This window comes from Triturus cristatus, chromosome 4_1 (assembly GCF_964204655.1).
Source record: "Triturus cristatus chromosome 4_1, aTriCri1.1, whole genome shotgun sequence".
In the NCBI taxonomy this organism is placed as follows: domain Eukaryota; kingdom Metazoa; phylum Chordata; class Amphibia; order Caudata; family Salamandridae; genus Triturus; species Triturus cristatus.
The window spans coordinates 454,493,479-454,509,997 of NC_140585.1; the positions used below are offsets into that span (position 1 = coordinate 454,493,479).

Below are 16,519 nucleotides of genomic sequence, written 5' to 3' on the forward strand. Positions count from 1 at the left end.
AGATAATGGACATCATGGGCAGAAATCTGCGTAGTTCATCCGTATAAAGGCGTAAAAGTATAAGCCTATTACAAAGAAAGGTGGTGTTAAATGGAAGAAGTGCTTGCCACTTGGCGGTCAATGGTAAGAAAGTATCCAAAATAATGTGTGAAGAAGATACCTTAGAGCTGAACAACCGCCTGTATATCCTAGTCGGTCAAATATAATTTGGTCCAGTTGGTTCACCTAAGCAGCCAGTGAAGCTTCAATAGCAGCGAGAGTCTAAGGGAAAAGTAAAAGATCCTATTCAGCTGGAGATAGTGACCTGAATGCGTATTATTAAATGTAAAATTATCGCAGTGGAGATCAAGAGATGCTCACGTCGACCATAATGCGTTACTATTAGTCTGTTCATAGTAGGGAGCTGCGCAGCTCTCAATGCTGAGAGAAACGTTTTTAAAATGTAAAAGTCTGCTTAGCTGGACCATGATGTCCATTATCTTTGCAAGACACAGCACTTTTCAACTTGTGGTAAGCTGGCCATAGATGAGACTCCTTTTTTTATATCTCAACACTGACACCAGGGTGCTTACTTTTAAAACAATTTTGGTTCATGTCCGGTTTTTCATTCTTTCTTTCTCTCTTACCACTATTCTCACTTCTCTCGCGCATACTTCTCCCTTCACCACGTTTTTTCACGCTCTACAACACGCTTTCTCCACTTGGAATTTCATTCCAGCATAAACCTATTTTATCTACCCTTGACCATTTTTTCCTGTCTGCTTTTACCTATACTCTCTCTTCTAGTTATACATGCACTGTGGTCTTTTATGCGCAATTCTTAAATATGTATATATTGTATACCATTGCAGCCCGAAGAAGCCCATGCTCGGGCGAAACCCGTTAGCTGTCTCAAACAAAATATATACCAGGCGCATTTGAAATAAAGATACACAAAGTCCAACGACTACCGATTGTTTTTCCATTTTCCAATCTGTACAAGTTGCTGATCTGCTTGTAGTTTCTTGATATTGCCTCTAATTCACATTTGTGATCGAGGGGCGGCTGATCATATGAGGTGGGCACTATCCTTACACCAAGTGACTGACCGAGGTAGTCCAGTCACTTACAACCAGGCCGCTTATTCCATCTACTGGCCCTGGGATGATGAATTTATTATCTTTTTGCCACGATCCTGCATGAGTCCAGCAGGATTGCTGCAAAAATTGTAATTTATTTTCTTTTAGAACGCTCCCCCTGCCCAATTTTGTCCCACGGACTCTCAGGCCCCCAGTATTCCTACCCTGCCCTTTATGTATATATTTTTTTTAAATAAACTTCAGGACGGGGAGTCATGGCTGTTAGCAATATTTGTCTCGTGTTGTAGACAGCCAGTCTGAGTGTTCCTTTCACGCGAATTTCACTCCTGCCAGAGTGAATTGGCTTTGGGGGGGGGAGAGGGGGGTGCGCGCTGGGGCCATTCAGAATGTTTAAAAAAAAAAAAAATCATATTTGGGTTGAGGAACATGCAAGAGTCCAGAAATACAATTATTTTTTAACTTGCATTTCGAAAAAGCTAATGAACGGATTTACACCCAATCACAAAGCCCGCAATCTACGGACCAAGATATAGCTTCATTCTAAATTTACTGTAATTCCGTTTAATAGTTTTTGCAGTGGTGCTTCATAAAGAAGTCTATGGACAATGCATGTGGATTGTTTTGGGGCACGCTTTTTTTCTTCTATAGGGGTTGTGCTCATTATCTTGTGTGACGAGCGCCCATTTAAGATTGACTTCGGATGTGCACTGTGGAGGTTGGCAAAAGGGCTTGGCATACAGTTATGCGACTATCGACCCACGCTCCTTACACAGCACCTCTTTTGTTGCAAACCACACGTTGATCCTTATGCATTCTCTTCACCTGTTGTGCTGTGGACAGACCCAATAACATTCATAATGGGCTCTGGGTGCAGGCTGTGTATTAGCCCCCATGACCTGGGACTGGATTCATATGGCCTTCAGCAGTAAACTCTGGGCAATGGGCTAGCACCAGCCCCTGTCACCAAAACAGCTGGGCTGATCCTCCGCCTCTGTGCAGTGGGCTCTGGGAGCAGGGCTTGGCCGAAAGCCAGGCTCCATACTTGGCCCCCATTTTCCAGACTAGCTGAGCAAGGCCTTTGGCTGTGCACAGCAGACTGTGGGCACTTACACATCCTCTGTTTGTAGTCCCTCTCTGCACATTATCTCTGTCTATCATTGCATTGTATTTTCTTTTTATCTTTTTCAACATAAAAAAATATATTTTTCAAAAGAAATAACAGATCTGCATACACTTGCTTTTGATTGTATGCCCCTTGAGAAAACCGTGTTTTTGTTTGTTGTGGTCTCTAGGCTCCTCAGGGACCAGCCCCCCCGCACACATTCTCTCTGGGTTCAGGGGATGTTCCCCCCCATTAAACTTTGTAGCCACTCTGTCACTTTTTTCAGGATGTGGGCTTCGCTACTTCGCATCCTGTGATGTCTACTGCAACACAAAATGTATGTTCTGCCAATCCGACCAGGTTGCCCAGATCTTCAAATGCTCTGAAAATCTACAGATCTTTCATTGGAGGAAGGGAAAGATCCTCACACTTCCAGTGAGATTTTTTAATTCATCAGATGTATTATCCAGGGAGTGTCTTAAGGATCCAGGTAGGGAAAGGATATACAGATTTAGAGGCCAGTTATCTCTAACATTAAAACATTTAAATTCACCTGCAACATGGCTCTCATGAAGTCCCATTTCACCCCCCTGCATTTGTCTCCTTAGGGGTACAATATCAGTCTGTATTCTTGTGTCCTACTTTCACGTAGGCTCTCTCAGAAGGTATGAGGGCTCCTTTAAGGAAGGATTCCAACTTCATTCACAATTTGCCCAAACACCAAGAAACGGCAGGCTCCATACAAAGTATGCACAACAAGTTAGTGTGTTATGTGAGCAGGTTGCTTCTGGTGGCGTCGGTTACTGCCACATCATTCTACCTGGTTGTTGTTAGGGGAGCAGACAACTTTTTGCTTTTTCCTCAGACTCTAAAAAAAGTTTGCAGTAGTCACAAGATGCCGGTCGCTATGTTAGCCTACCGTTGAGACCAGGAGGTGTTTGTTTTTTAAGGGTGCAGTGCTTGGGAGTATGTAGGCCTGTCATCAATCCAACCAGGGACTAATAGGACCCACCGCCCTGATAACCTATCAGGCCTGTACCCAAGGAAGGGTATTCATTTGCTGCAGTTGAGGAAGTTAATCTTGACCCTCCGTGGAGAGCTGCAGAACCAGCCAGGTCTCTGATGACTTCTAGATTATACAGGCCAGCGAGGACAAAGAATGGACAATCAAGAAAATGTAAGTACTGCTGGGACTGTCTGGTACTGTCTTGTCTCCTTTCTGAAGACCAAGATACTTGAATGGGCAAAAGACACAACTTGAATAGATCCCTGAAGGAACAGGGGACTCGTGCAGATCAATGAAGGTTCAAGGGACAGAAGAGGTATTCAGACCACTGAATTGCTGGGTGCAGAATATCTGGGTTTGTTTTTCCCCGCCCGAACTAAACCGTGTCAGGGTTGCTAATTTATTGCCCTTCAGGTTTGGCCTCCGTTTTGTCATCTTTCGAGGAAGGATTGTCAAGCTTCATGTTAAAACATTCCAACTTTACAGTGCTTTGTGATCAAAATATACACCTAGATAAACTTGTTGATTCCCATGCCTCCCGTTTGAGACATAATGTCCACTTGGAATATGATTGAATTAGTGGAAAAACCTACCCATCGTGCAGGTCATCTTCTTGACCCTATTTTTTCTAACCGAGGTTTTGAGGGAGGTGCGTTCCTGAGTAATGTTTGGTCGAACCACGCGACAATGTTATGCTGGTTGTTGAAGCAGGGGTATAGTGAGAGTGGGATTAATACCTTTCTCCCATATCAAAATTGGGCCTAATTTAAGACTGAGGCTAAAGTCCTCGGTCCTTGGAGATATTCCTCTGGAGTTCTCCGGTAGTGTAGGTGATGGTGCGCTTGCATTTAATGCCTGGCTCACCAACATTGCCGAACAAGTAACACCATATAGCGCCAGCTCTAGAGGACGGGGAAGGCCGACATCCGCCTTGTTTAACGATTCACTTAAAGCCATGAGAGAACAGTGCAAAAAGCTTGAAAGAACTTGAGGAAAATATTACCTTCTGAAAGATGAGGAACATTATAAAAATGAGCTTTCATCCTATCACAGAGGAATAAAAATAATGCAAGCTAATTATTTTAGCTAGTGAAATTCTGCTGTCAAAAAATAAGCCTATAGAGGTTTATAAAATGGCAAAAAAATTCACTAATCCATCCGCTCTTACTCTGACATTAGAAGCTTCAGCTAAGCTCCGCTCTTAATTATCTGATTTTAATTTTTTTGAAGATCTCTAATATTGTGGAGTCATTAAGCGGTTTGGGCCCAGACAACATAACCCATGTTATGACATGAGGTTGCTGCTGAGATTAACAAAAAAACATTTAATTGGTCAGACAGCAATATAACATCTAGTGGAACAGAAGTTAATTTCCCAATACTCTCTCCCCGATGGGATGTTCACTGCTGGAGATTTCCTCTTTCTCTGTTTTTTTTAATGTTTGTTAATTAAGTAACATTGCAGCAAAGATACAAGTAATCCATACAATTGCATTTAGGTGTGTCTGTTGTGTACAGTCTAGGTAAGGTCTCTCTCTCTCTCTCTCGGTCTCTCTCTCTCTCGGTCTCTCTCTCTCTCTCGGTCTCTCTCTCTCTCGGTCTCTCTCTCTCTCGGTCTCTCTCTCTCTCTCGGTCTCTCTCTCTCTCGGTCTCTCTCTCTCTCTCGGTCTCTCTCTCTCTCTCTCTCGGTCTCTCTCTCTCTCTCTCGGTCTCTCTCTCTCGGTCTCTCTCTCTCTCTCGGTCTCTCTCTCTCTCTCGGTCTCTCTCTCTCTCTCTCTCTCTCTCTCTCTCTCGGTGGTCTCTCTCTCTCTCTCTCGGTGGTCTCTCTCTCTCTCTCGGTGGTCTCTCTCTCTCTCTCTCGGTGGTCTCTCTCTCTCTCTCTCGGTGGTCTCGCTCTGTCTCTCGCGCTCTCGCTCTGTCTGTCTCTCGCGCTCTCGCTCTGTCTGTCTCTCGCGCTCTCTCTCTCGCTCATCCGTGCGCACTCTCTAAAGTCTACACTTCTCGGCCACCGCCCACTCCAACAAATTAGCCCTCCATTTCGTAATCACCAGGGGCAGCTAACGAGCCCAGTGTATGGCTATCCGTTGGTGGGTTCCCCTCTCTTGAAGACTCAATGCATGCTCCTAAAGCCTGAAAATTGGGTTCTACTATGGATCTGTGCCCCCTCAGATTCTTGCTACTAATGCGGAGGCCATTAATCTGGCTCTAGATTAATTATTAAATGAATCTATACGACAGGCTATTGTCCAATGGACTGGAAGAGGGCTAAATTGATACCACTGTTGAAGAAGCAGTCCGTGGATAGATCCATTTTGGCCAATTATAGGACAATCTCTTTGCTGCTGGCCTTTTAACAAATCCTTGAGAAACTGGTTAATTTGCATCCCTCCAGCTATCTTGTAGCAAATTGACTGCTTCATCCTTTACCATCCGGTTTTCGGCTTTAGTTGAAGTTTGATGTTATTAAACTTGAAGTCGATAGTGGAAAGAAGGTGTCCTTATTGCTGCTGGACCTTTCGGCAGCATTCAATACAGTTTCCCACCCTATCCTGCTGCAATGTTTGCGGTATATCGTGATAGGTGGAACCACTTTGCAGTGGCTACGTTCTTTCCTTTCGGATAGATTTCAAGCGGTGTGGATGCCACCGTTTGTACTTCAAAGGCTTGGGCCCAAAAGCAGAGTTCCTCGGGGCTCGGCGATAAGCCCAATATTGTTTAATATTGATCTTGCTCCACTAGCAGCTCAGGCAGAGTCTTTTGGGGTGCATATTATTTCCTATGCCAATGACAGTTTATGCCAACATGGGAGGGTGATGTGCCAACTGTCCAGGTTGGATTCAGATCGTGCCTTTCTGCAGTGTTCAATTGGATGTCTCAGAACAATCTCGAATGTAACACTAGCAAGATGGTAGTGTTTTTTTTTTTTTTTTTTTTTTTTTTTGAAACCTTTATTGGCATCGTAATCAACTACACATATGGGCCTACAACCCCCGGGGCCGGCCGCTAGACAGTAGAATCACAGCAAGCAAGGCTATCACAGTCAGTACCTCGGGGAGCAAAATCTCGTCGCTAGCAGACTCCCAATCTTGAACAGCCCAGGTATGAGATCAGGATAATAAAGGTTTACATTTTATAATGAAAGGATGAAAGGATCAGGTGCCAAACAGTTTCCCAGATAACGAAAAATGGCAGGCAGAGCGATGAATGTCGACAATATACAGCAATCTATCTTAGCAATGGCACTTGAAACAGGAATTTAAGGATGTAGAGAAAGGACACGGCCATTGCGTCTGCAACCCCCTGCCCCAAGACCCAGGAGACTCCACGGAAATTATGGCACTCCGGAAACAGTAGCGATTGACAACAACGGAGTACTATCCTACTGATCCCAGGAAAAGGACAGGAAAGAATAAGAGAAGAAAAAGAGGCCATGGAAAAAGGAGACGAAAGACTAAAGAATCCCCCCCCCAACCCCCCACCCTGCACCTCTGCAGATGAGTACGGCCCCTCCCCCCAGCAGCGTGCCTGTCGCCCCGGAACCAGACCCGAAATATAGAAGAAACAGAGAAAGGGAGTAGGAAAAAGAGCCCCCACCAGACGGGGGGGGTTGAGAGAATATTAATAAACTGGAGGAGGGCCTACAGAACACGCCCCCGGCTTCTCCCTCTTGCACCATACGTTGTCCCAAAAAGCAAGCAATAAAGAACCCCAAATCGACCCCGTCGAGAAAGGAGAAAGGAGCAGTGCATACTTAGTACATCAACAATTATACCGTGTGAACACACAACTCCCGAGCCCGCCCGCCTAGTAGGTGACCACCTCTGGAGGGTCAGCATCATCCTTGGCCACTCTTTGAAAACCCACCCATGCCTACCCCACGTCCCAGTGCCATGTCCAATGTCACCAGGGAAAGAGGCGTCCAATAAAACTCAGGAAGCAACACACACCGGTAGGGTAGAGGGCTCAGAAGATCGATACAGTCAGCTCCATGGAAGATCGTCTTTCCCAATGCCGATCCAGGATTTACACCACACACCAGGCCCAGGAAGGCGGAATCAGCCAGAGCGGGCGACCATAGCCCGGAGGCTGCCCGGGTCATCGGAGGCCGCGCGCGGGTCGAGGCCACCACCCCCCACTCAGGCCCAAGACCATCGGTACCGACCAGATCCACCGCCAGCTGATCGCACGTTAACATTCTGTCCGGAGAGTCCAGGCGTGCACTATTCACCGGGGCGATCACGACGTTGTCCCCCCGTGCGCGGCATGAGAAGTCCCAGCGTACCTGGGGATAGGCAGGTGGCAGCCGCTCCGACGCCGATGTCACTCCATCGAGCTTGCTCCCCAACACCCAGGCGCCGTGAATCAAGGTGGCGTGTAGGGCACCGAGAGCCTCGAGAAGGTCCCCGTACCCCAACACAGCTCCCGGCTCCCGCTCCGCTACGTTCCTCAGAGTCGCACCCTCCCAATCCTGCTGAGACCCGGTGTACAGGATGTTGGACTCCGTCGCACCAAAATAGCCACAGGGTAGGGCCATCCCGGATCGGGACCGGGACTCAGACACAGGCGCCTCGGGTTCCATGGCACTGGCGGCAGATTCCGAAGGCAGACAAACAGGGTGTCCGGTGTGTGGTCCTGGGCCACAGTCGCCCCCACCACGGACCAGCGCCCGCGAAAATCCGGGAGCGGCCCGCGAAAATCACCAGAGAGTCTTGAAGTGCCACCGCGGGCACACACGCGTTCAGCTACGCTTTAGACACCCACTCCCTGGCGACTCGTGCGGCGGGGGCCGTAAAGCTATGCCCCAAACTGCGTCAGATTTTAGTGTTGTTATAGGCCACGTTAGGAATGGGGCGAGCTCAGGTACCTGTGCGGTTCTTCCCGGGCACCGTCAGACACCAACAAGCCAGAAGGGGTCCAGCACGAGCTCCACACCCCCCGCCGAGCTCCCCCCCAAAATGAGTGGGCCTCCTATTCAGTTAGTCGGCGCAGGCAGCACAACAGTCTCTGCTAACGGTATGGGACCGAGCGTTTCAGGCTGCACTGAGCCGCACCAACCTGTCGAGTCTCCCCGCTTCGTTGGCTCAGGATGACAAAGGCCGGGGCAGGGGGGAGCGGACACCGCCAGCAGGTCAATGGCCCTCGAGCCGGGCTCGCAGGAAGGTCCCCGCGGCCAAAGCGGCCGCGACAATAGAGCACGGCGGTGCGCCATGCTATCGCGCCACCGCCGTGAAAAAGGGAAGCCGGCCAAGGGCGTCTCACCAGGGGCCACAGTCAGGTGGGGGCGTAGATCGGATGCCCCGGTGCAGGTCCAGGCAATTCTGAGGGCAAGCAGTGGTCCCGGTGAAGCGGGGACAACAGGAGTAATCCTTTGTTAGGGACGAGCCGCCGCCATCTTCCCCCTCGCGGCCGGCTCGCCCCGCCTCACCCCGGTCAAAGCGTTTCGGTGCCGCTCCGGAGCCCAGTCTCGGCTCCCCAATCCTCAGCGCTGCTGCTGCCGTGTGTCCGCCCAGTCGCCGCCCAGGCCGCTCGGGACAAGGATCCCTTCGCCGGCCCCACAAGTTGCGGCGCCACCGCCGGGTGTCCAACGGTCCGGCTGGGCTCGTCACTGTGCGTCCCGGCTTCAGGCCCTGGCGAAGGACGAGGCTTCCGGGGACGATTTCTCCGCGGTTGGGCAAGCTACGAACACCGGAGCCGGCGGGATGGGGTCCGCCGGCATTCCGGTCACGGAATCTGTCGAGGGATGAAGCGGATCAGTGGTCAGGATAGTCGCGGGCGAGGATGGACGGCGGAGCTCCCTCACAACGCGGCCATCTTCAGCCCATGCTTCTTTGATTTCAAGATGGTAGTGTTGTATTTTGGCTCCCTACCTCCTCAGTGGGGAGGCGAGATCTGATCCAATTCATCCTGCCCTCCTCCAACTCCTTCCACTGAAGTGTGTAATTTAGGAATAAAATGTGATAATCTACCCTCCAATTCCCAAGTTGAGAGCATGGTTGGAACATGTTCTGGCCGCCTCAGGATGCTGAGGAAGTTCTTAAAGATTGTATCACCAACTTTTGACAGAAGTGGGAAGCATATTCGACATTGCCCCAGCTGGACTAGGCACATTTTTTCTACTGGGGTCTCCCAGAGTACTTGTTAAAAAAAAATAATTTGTAGGTGGAGCTGAACACTGCAGCTCAGCTTTTACTCAAGATTCCTAGGAGTATCATGGTGTATGCCCACCTCCAAGATGTGCATTGGTTGCCAGTTAAGGCAAGAATGAGATTTAAGGGACTGACCTTAGCCCACAAAGATTTTTACAGACTGGGCCCCAACTATCTCTCCAAGAGGCTACTGCATTACCAGCCTCAAAGAACATTGCTCTCTATGGATGCTTTACTGACAGTTGTGCCCAAGACAAAGAAGAAATTATGGGGTGAGTCCTCATTTTCTATCATTGCTACCAGAGGCTGGAATTCTTTGCTATTGTCTCCCAGAACCATTAAGGATCTGGAGTCTTTTAGATGTCAGTTGAAGACTTGGTTTTTAATGAGATGTTTTAATTTCTCACTAATAGATTCTCCCGCTTTCTGACCTGTTAACACCAGGACACACTATAGAGTAGTAGAGTGCTTTTCAAATATTTTTTTATTTGATTTGAATGAACAAAGAAAAGAAACTTGCAAAAATCCCTGAAAGGAAGAGAGAATCTTTATGGGGAACAGTGGGTCATACATGTACAAATAATTTTTGCTGTTGTAAATGGCCCAATCAAGCAGTTGCTGACCGCAAAAAATGCTTTTAAATATGTACGTAAAACATGCGATTCAGTATCCCCTTGCGATTCGGTTTTTGGAAGAGGCAAGTTTAGGGCGACCCTTCCAAATTCCGAATCTGAATGGGATGTAAGAGTGTTTTGCGACCGACATTCACATTTTACCGACTCCTTGAAGAAGGTGGTAACCCATTCACAACTGGGAAGGGGTTCCTAAGGAGCCCCTTCATCTTTGAGACTGGAAAACAATAGTTTTTAAGAGCCTACTCATAAAAAATTTTGAATTTGAATTTTTAAATGCAGCCCTTTTTCCTTTAAGGAAAACAGGCTGCATTTAAAAAAAAAAAAAAAGTAAATAAAATTGCTGTATTAAAAAGTAATCTGAGATCTGGTTGTCTGCTGATCCCAGTATGCCACCATCATTATTTCAAAGATGTAAATTTTCTTGCATCAGGGATTGCGATTAATTGGATTTGGTAAGAATCACAATGAGGACATCTCGATTCCTAATTTTGTACATATGCCCTATACTTTTCAAGTCACCATTCATTGTTAGCGAACTACAGTTAACCTTACTGCTGCCTTATGCCTTGGTTCTGAACACTCCTGCTTCTAAATACCTTTTTTATAAAGCAAATCTAGAAACTATTGAATGGATTTACACCAATCCAAAAACGTCACTGCTTGAAGTACTAGTTTTATGCCAAATTTGGTGTAGTACTGGTAATTGGTTTTGACGTAGCACAGTGCAAAAGTTCCTTTGGAATTAATATAGAAAATAAATGTTTTTTTGCTCAAACGTGACTTGTACATTAGCAACATACACTCTGATGGATGTTTTGTGCAGAGTATTCAAACTGCAACAGTTTTTATAAACAGAACTAAAAATGTTTTTCATAGAAATTGAGACCTAATCATAACTGTACAGTGGCGATCACTGACAATAATATTTGAGAGCAAGGGATAGAAAGAGCGTTTATAGGCCAGCATATTTGATGTTGTGCACCTGATGATAAACTGGTCATGGGGATGTGACCTGTGAATTAGAACTGGTTTGTTTAAATCCGTGTAAGCCCAGCCAGGATCTTTTCAGTGGAATGTGAAGGGCACTGGCATGTTTTGTTAAACACAGATGGTGGTCTAGATGGACTTAACTAGCAGTACCTAGTTATATCAGAAGTGGTTGCCCCAGACATGATTTAGGAGAGATATCTGAGCCTCCTTTGTGTTCTCGTAATATCTGCAACCTAGGCGAAGACAGCCGCTGACCACCCGCTCACCACATTGGAACAACTCCGCACAGCCAACACCAAGGCCTTAATGAACTCCACCCACTCAGGTGCACCCATTGACCCGTGCCCCCATTGGCTCTTCATCCTTTGGAGGCGACAAGATCAGCCACCATCTCATCACCATCCTCCACCTCCACAGCCACCTGCCCCAATGCCTGGAAACACTCAGAGGTCCAACCTCTTCTCATGAAATCCTCCGCAGACCCAACTACCTGCAGAGCTATTGCCCCCATCTCACTGCTCCAGTTCCCCGCCAAAGTCCTGTAGAAGGCCATCAATCTCCAACTCACCGAACACCTCGAGAGAAACAACCTTCTAGATTTCCTCCCAATCTGGATTCAGAGCCAACCACAGCACCGAGACAACACTGATCACCGCGACCGTGGACATCCATAACCTACTCGACAGAGAAGCAGCCGCCCTAATCTTTCTCGACCTCTCCGCTGCCTTCAACACCATCTCCCACTACACACTCCTCAACTATCTGCACCAGGTCTGCATCCAGGATGAATCTTAGATAAATGGTACCCTTCCGCATGGGGCGCATACAGAGGATTTGTCTACCTCCCTTCACCTCAGTCTAAGGACGCCATCTACGTCGTCTCGCAAGGTGACCTGTAGATGTTGAAGAGGGTGCGACTGATTCAACCTCTTCAACATCTTCATGACACCGCTAGCAGACGTCGTCAGAACCCATAACAGCCACATCTTCTCATTACGCCGACAACACCCAGCTTGTCCTCACTCTCAGCGGACCATACTACGACAAAAATCTTTCACAATGAATGAAGAATGTTTCAGCCTGAATGAAGGAACTGCCTGAAGCTCAGTGCGGACAAAACCGAAGTGCTGATTTTCGGCAGCCACACCTCCCTCAGGAATGACTCCTGGTGACCATCGGAACTCAGACCCCACCCCGAACGATCATGACTACAACCTCCGCATCATTCTGGACCGTGAACTCTCCATGAAATGACAGGTCAACACAATTGCTTCAGCCTGCTTTTACATGCTTCATATGCTCTGCAGAATCTTCAAGTGGCTACCCACCAGCATCCAGAAAGCAGTGACTCTGGCCCTCCTCACCACCTATCTGCACTAGGGCAACACACTCTATGCAGGCACCACAGGACAACTCCCGAGGAGTCCTGACGATCCAGAACGCAGCAGCCAGACAGATTCTCAACCTGCCCAAAAGAACCACATCTCCCGGCACCGGAGAGACATCCACTGACTCCCCATCCAGAAGAGATGCCACTTAAGGCTCTTGACCCATGCCTATAAAGCCCTTTACGACCAAGGACCAGCATACATAAACCACCACCTGAACTTCCACCAACCATCAAACCTCTGCTCACCTTGTAGAGATACTGTGCTTCCGCTGCTGCCGGACCAGAGGTCAATCCTTCTCTCACCTCACTGCCACATCCTGGAACGCCCTTCCCCTATACCTTTGAACAGCACCCTCATTGACGGACTTCAGGAAGGGACTCAAGACCCTCAGCCCAGCACCTGGATACGCTCACGGGTGATAAGCAGAGCTTTCCTTGTATCTAGTATTGCCATGTTCAATAGCTGCTCCATTATTCCAGACTGTAGTTTCTTCACTGCTGAAAATACAAAATGGTGGTTTAATTTCACCCACAACACACCGCTTCATTATTTTACTAGGTATTCCTATGTTCTGAAAAGTTCATGATGGAATAGCTATTAAAAAAAAAAAAAAAAAAAAAAGTATACCTGTAACCGTAAGTCTTTAATGTCAGTAGATTTACTATTCCAAAACTACGTTTACCAGTATTTATTTAGTATGTGTCCACTACGATGCAATTGAAAAAGGCAATCTAATTTTCTTCTGTTTTTTGCAGGGATGTCCAAGTGCTATCGAGGAAGTTTTTAAATCCAAACTTCACATAATTGGAGCAGTTGGGATTGGAATTGCCGTTGTGATGGTTAGTATTTGGAATTGCTGTATAATAATTGGTACCTCCTGGATTTATAGTATTATTTGTGGGTAGACCTGGCCCTTGGATTTCCTTATGGGTTTCCCTAAGATTAGGACTAGATGCATTAAGGCATGGCAAAACTCCAAACATCTTAGGGAAACAGTCACTGATTAACTTATGTCTCAAATTCTCAGACAGGCAAGCAAGCTTCTATTTAAATCCATTAGAAAGCTTCTGCTTCTCTCCATTTATTTGACATCTAAATAGTAAACTGACTTGGACATTTAAAAAGGGGCAAATACACAGAGTTGTTTGCTTAACTTGTAGTTCATTTGAATCGAGGAATATAAACTTCCTACTTCTAGGAAAAATTAGTGGTGATTAGCAATGATTTAAAAAGAAAAGTCTGATCAGTCTCCTAGATGCCTAAAAATAATAACGGTGACATGAGTACCTTCTAGGGCTAGCTGCGCTCAACAGCAGAAGCAATGCGTTTTTTAAAGGAGGATACTATGACATGCAAGTATTAATACAATGATCCCCGGTATTTATGGATTAGAAGCTGATATCTCACAAAGTATGTTCAACCTCTGTACTGCTTCGGTGAAGTTAGTGACTTGTGACGTGAACTACTATCCTACCTGTATCAGGTAAAAGCCTGTCCCGAGCTAGTCAAACATTTAGACTCAAGTTGACAGAGAAACCTATCCTTAAAGGCCATTTCTGAGATTAGATCTATCACCATGAACTTTAGAATTTTCAAAATCAGACCAAATTTGGAATAATGGATATTCAACAACTACAAGGGCCTCTGAGGAGTATTTGCTGACCAAGCAAGGACAACAACATTGACTTGTAAACAAGATTTGGGTCTAAGTATAGGCCACCCGTTCCAGTTTTTTCAGGATTGCATCTATATCCTTAGCGAGTATATTAAGGCAGGTTAGATTTGCCACACTGCCTTTGTTGACTCTTACCTATTTTTGTCTCCCTTTGCCCTTAAAAGGCTGGCAAAATTGCTGTATTCTAATGCACAGATCTTTGGTTAATCCAGATTTATATAATTGTCTAGCAAGGTTTGTTCTAACTATGAATGATTCACCTTCTCAAAGGTTGACTTAAGGTCTGTAAAAAAGAAAATGTGTGCCTTTGTCAGAAGAACATTTCATAATGACCAGCTGTAATCTCATAATTTGTTCCATTGTCCCGGTTTATTTACGCAATGATACTTGCAACTATAAATGTATCAAATATTTTGTCCGGAGCATCCAGGCAGGAAATGGTCCTGGGATTCACTGCTTTACCCCTTGTCTTACTTTTATGGTGTAGCTTGATGTTATTGCAGGCTAACCATCAAACGTTTGCCTTAAAGTTTTATTAGAAAAACATTGAAAGCTTCAACCTTGCTTGATTTTAGGGCTGCCATTGTGGGGTCAGGCAGTCCTAAAGGTCCATGCACAGCCAGGCATTGTTGCTCCATGTACAGTGCAATTAAATTTGTGGAGAGAGCGGTGTACTTTTTTGGCAAATCTGCTTATAGGGGAAAGTTGTGTTGGCTTTCTGCTGACTGCACAAATTAAAAAAGTAGCAAATGCTGTGGTCAATTGGATTAATGTCCTCTCTGGGTGAAGCGTGCATGAGATTAGCGGATTTTGACTTCTGTGCAATTCTTTTGCCTCTAGGGGGGAAAAGGTGTGTCTACAGTGTTGGTTACTTGTGCCCTGAATCCCCACTGCTCGGAATCTCCTTTCTTTCTTCATCTTTAATTCCTATTCTACCCTTCCTATTTTCTTAGTTTCGGTCTGTCATCTGCTGCTTTTGAACTTGGGTGATGCTCCCTTCTTTTACCTTCTCAGCAGAAAAGTTCAGTAAAGCACCCTTGCAACCCTGCTTTTCTTCCACCTCGCCAAGAAATGGCAACCTGCAGTTAGTTTGTTACTGTACTGCAATGCTTTTGACTAAAACCACTTCACTTCACCCGCTTTCCAGTCTCTTAGCAGTCAACATAACAACCTCCTATCCAGCTTAAAGATCTCCATTCACCAGTTAGATTTCTTAGTGAGCAGCATTCATGTATGCATCACCAGTTTATGCTTTTATATCGGAGCACTTAGGAGTATTTCGCTTTCTAGCCATTGATACCGCAAAACTATAGTATGCTTTTTTCATTATTTGTTACGCATCATAAGTTAGAAAGGGCTTTCATCACCTGAGAATAACTGCTTCAATACTTCCTCAAGAAAAAAAATCTATTCTTCTAGATAGTGTTTACGCACCTGATTATTCTACAGTTAAATACAGCATATAGGTCTCTGATCTGTGGAAGACGTCCAGGTTAATTAGTCTTCTAAGCAATAAAGGGGCTATTGTCATAGCTTAAGTCTTGCAGTAAACAAAATCCTCAATGTCTAAACAGTACTACTTGCTCATCATAATAAAATTTGATTCATGTACATCTGAGTGTGTTTAAGCTTGTTTGAACGGATGAGCCCTGTGATTTTTCACCCAGTAAGTGCATTCTTACCCCAAAATCATTTCAGAGTGTGAAGCTACCTCCTATGATATTTTTGGAACACTTGAGGGCATGCCACTTCTGCTTACATTAGCAGCCCCAACCATCTCACTTCATTTGGCATGCTCAGAAATTAAGGAGTTTCGGAGTCTTGTTACACTTGCAAGCTACACATGTAATCTATCAATGTCAGCAGTAGGTCTGCAAGCCAGGCCATATGCATGTACTGTAGTGTTATAACTTCACTTTCTCTTATAGTGTATGTATGTGTGTGTATATAATGTGTGTGTGTGTGTATATAGATGTATATATCAGTGGAAGTTGTAATGGTCGTAAATTAAAACCAAACAGCACTGAAATTCACACGCTCGTGATAAGACTGCAGTCTCTAACTTGTACAAAAACAATGTAAACCATAAATTACACATCAGATAAATGCCCCTTGTTGTGAACCACTGAAAGTTGAAATTGAATCTTAGAATGGAGAACATTGCAAAATGATTAACTTCTAACTGGTGTCTAGGAGAAGAGGGAAAGGTTTTACTTGTGGAACTAGGATCACAGGAGAAGGGTCAAAAATGTATAGTCTGTGATATGCTGTAATCCCAAGGTCTATTCTCAACCTTGTGGGAGATGAAGGTGGAAAAACGACTCTCTTGGTTCTGCTTAAGTGCTACCACAGGTTGGTCTGAAAGTATACAATAACTATGCAATTTATGTCTACCCAGGGACCATATGTCCAAAGCATCGTAGGCGTATGCCAGTTCCTAATCAAGGACTCTAAGGGCTAGAGATATACAACGGTGGGCCTTCACTCCACACGTC

General features: G+C 45.8%; 1 protein-coding gene across 2 annotated transcripts in view; it reads left to right on the forward strand.

Annotated features, from left to right (window-relative positions):
- CD9 (CD9 molecule) overlaps window positions 1-16,519 on the forward strand; it is a 192,521-nt gene that overhangs the window by 164,265 nt on the left and 11,737 nt on the right. For both annotated transcript variants that reach the window (XM_085652612.1, XM_085652613.1), the window contains exon 7: window positions 13,105-13,188. In XM_085652612.1, the coding sequence (XP_085508738.1) occupies window positions 13,105-13,188 (84 nt within the window). The remainder of the gene's footprint in view (window positions 1-13,104; window positions 13,189-16,519) is intronic.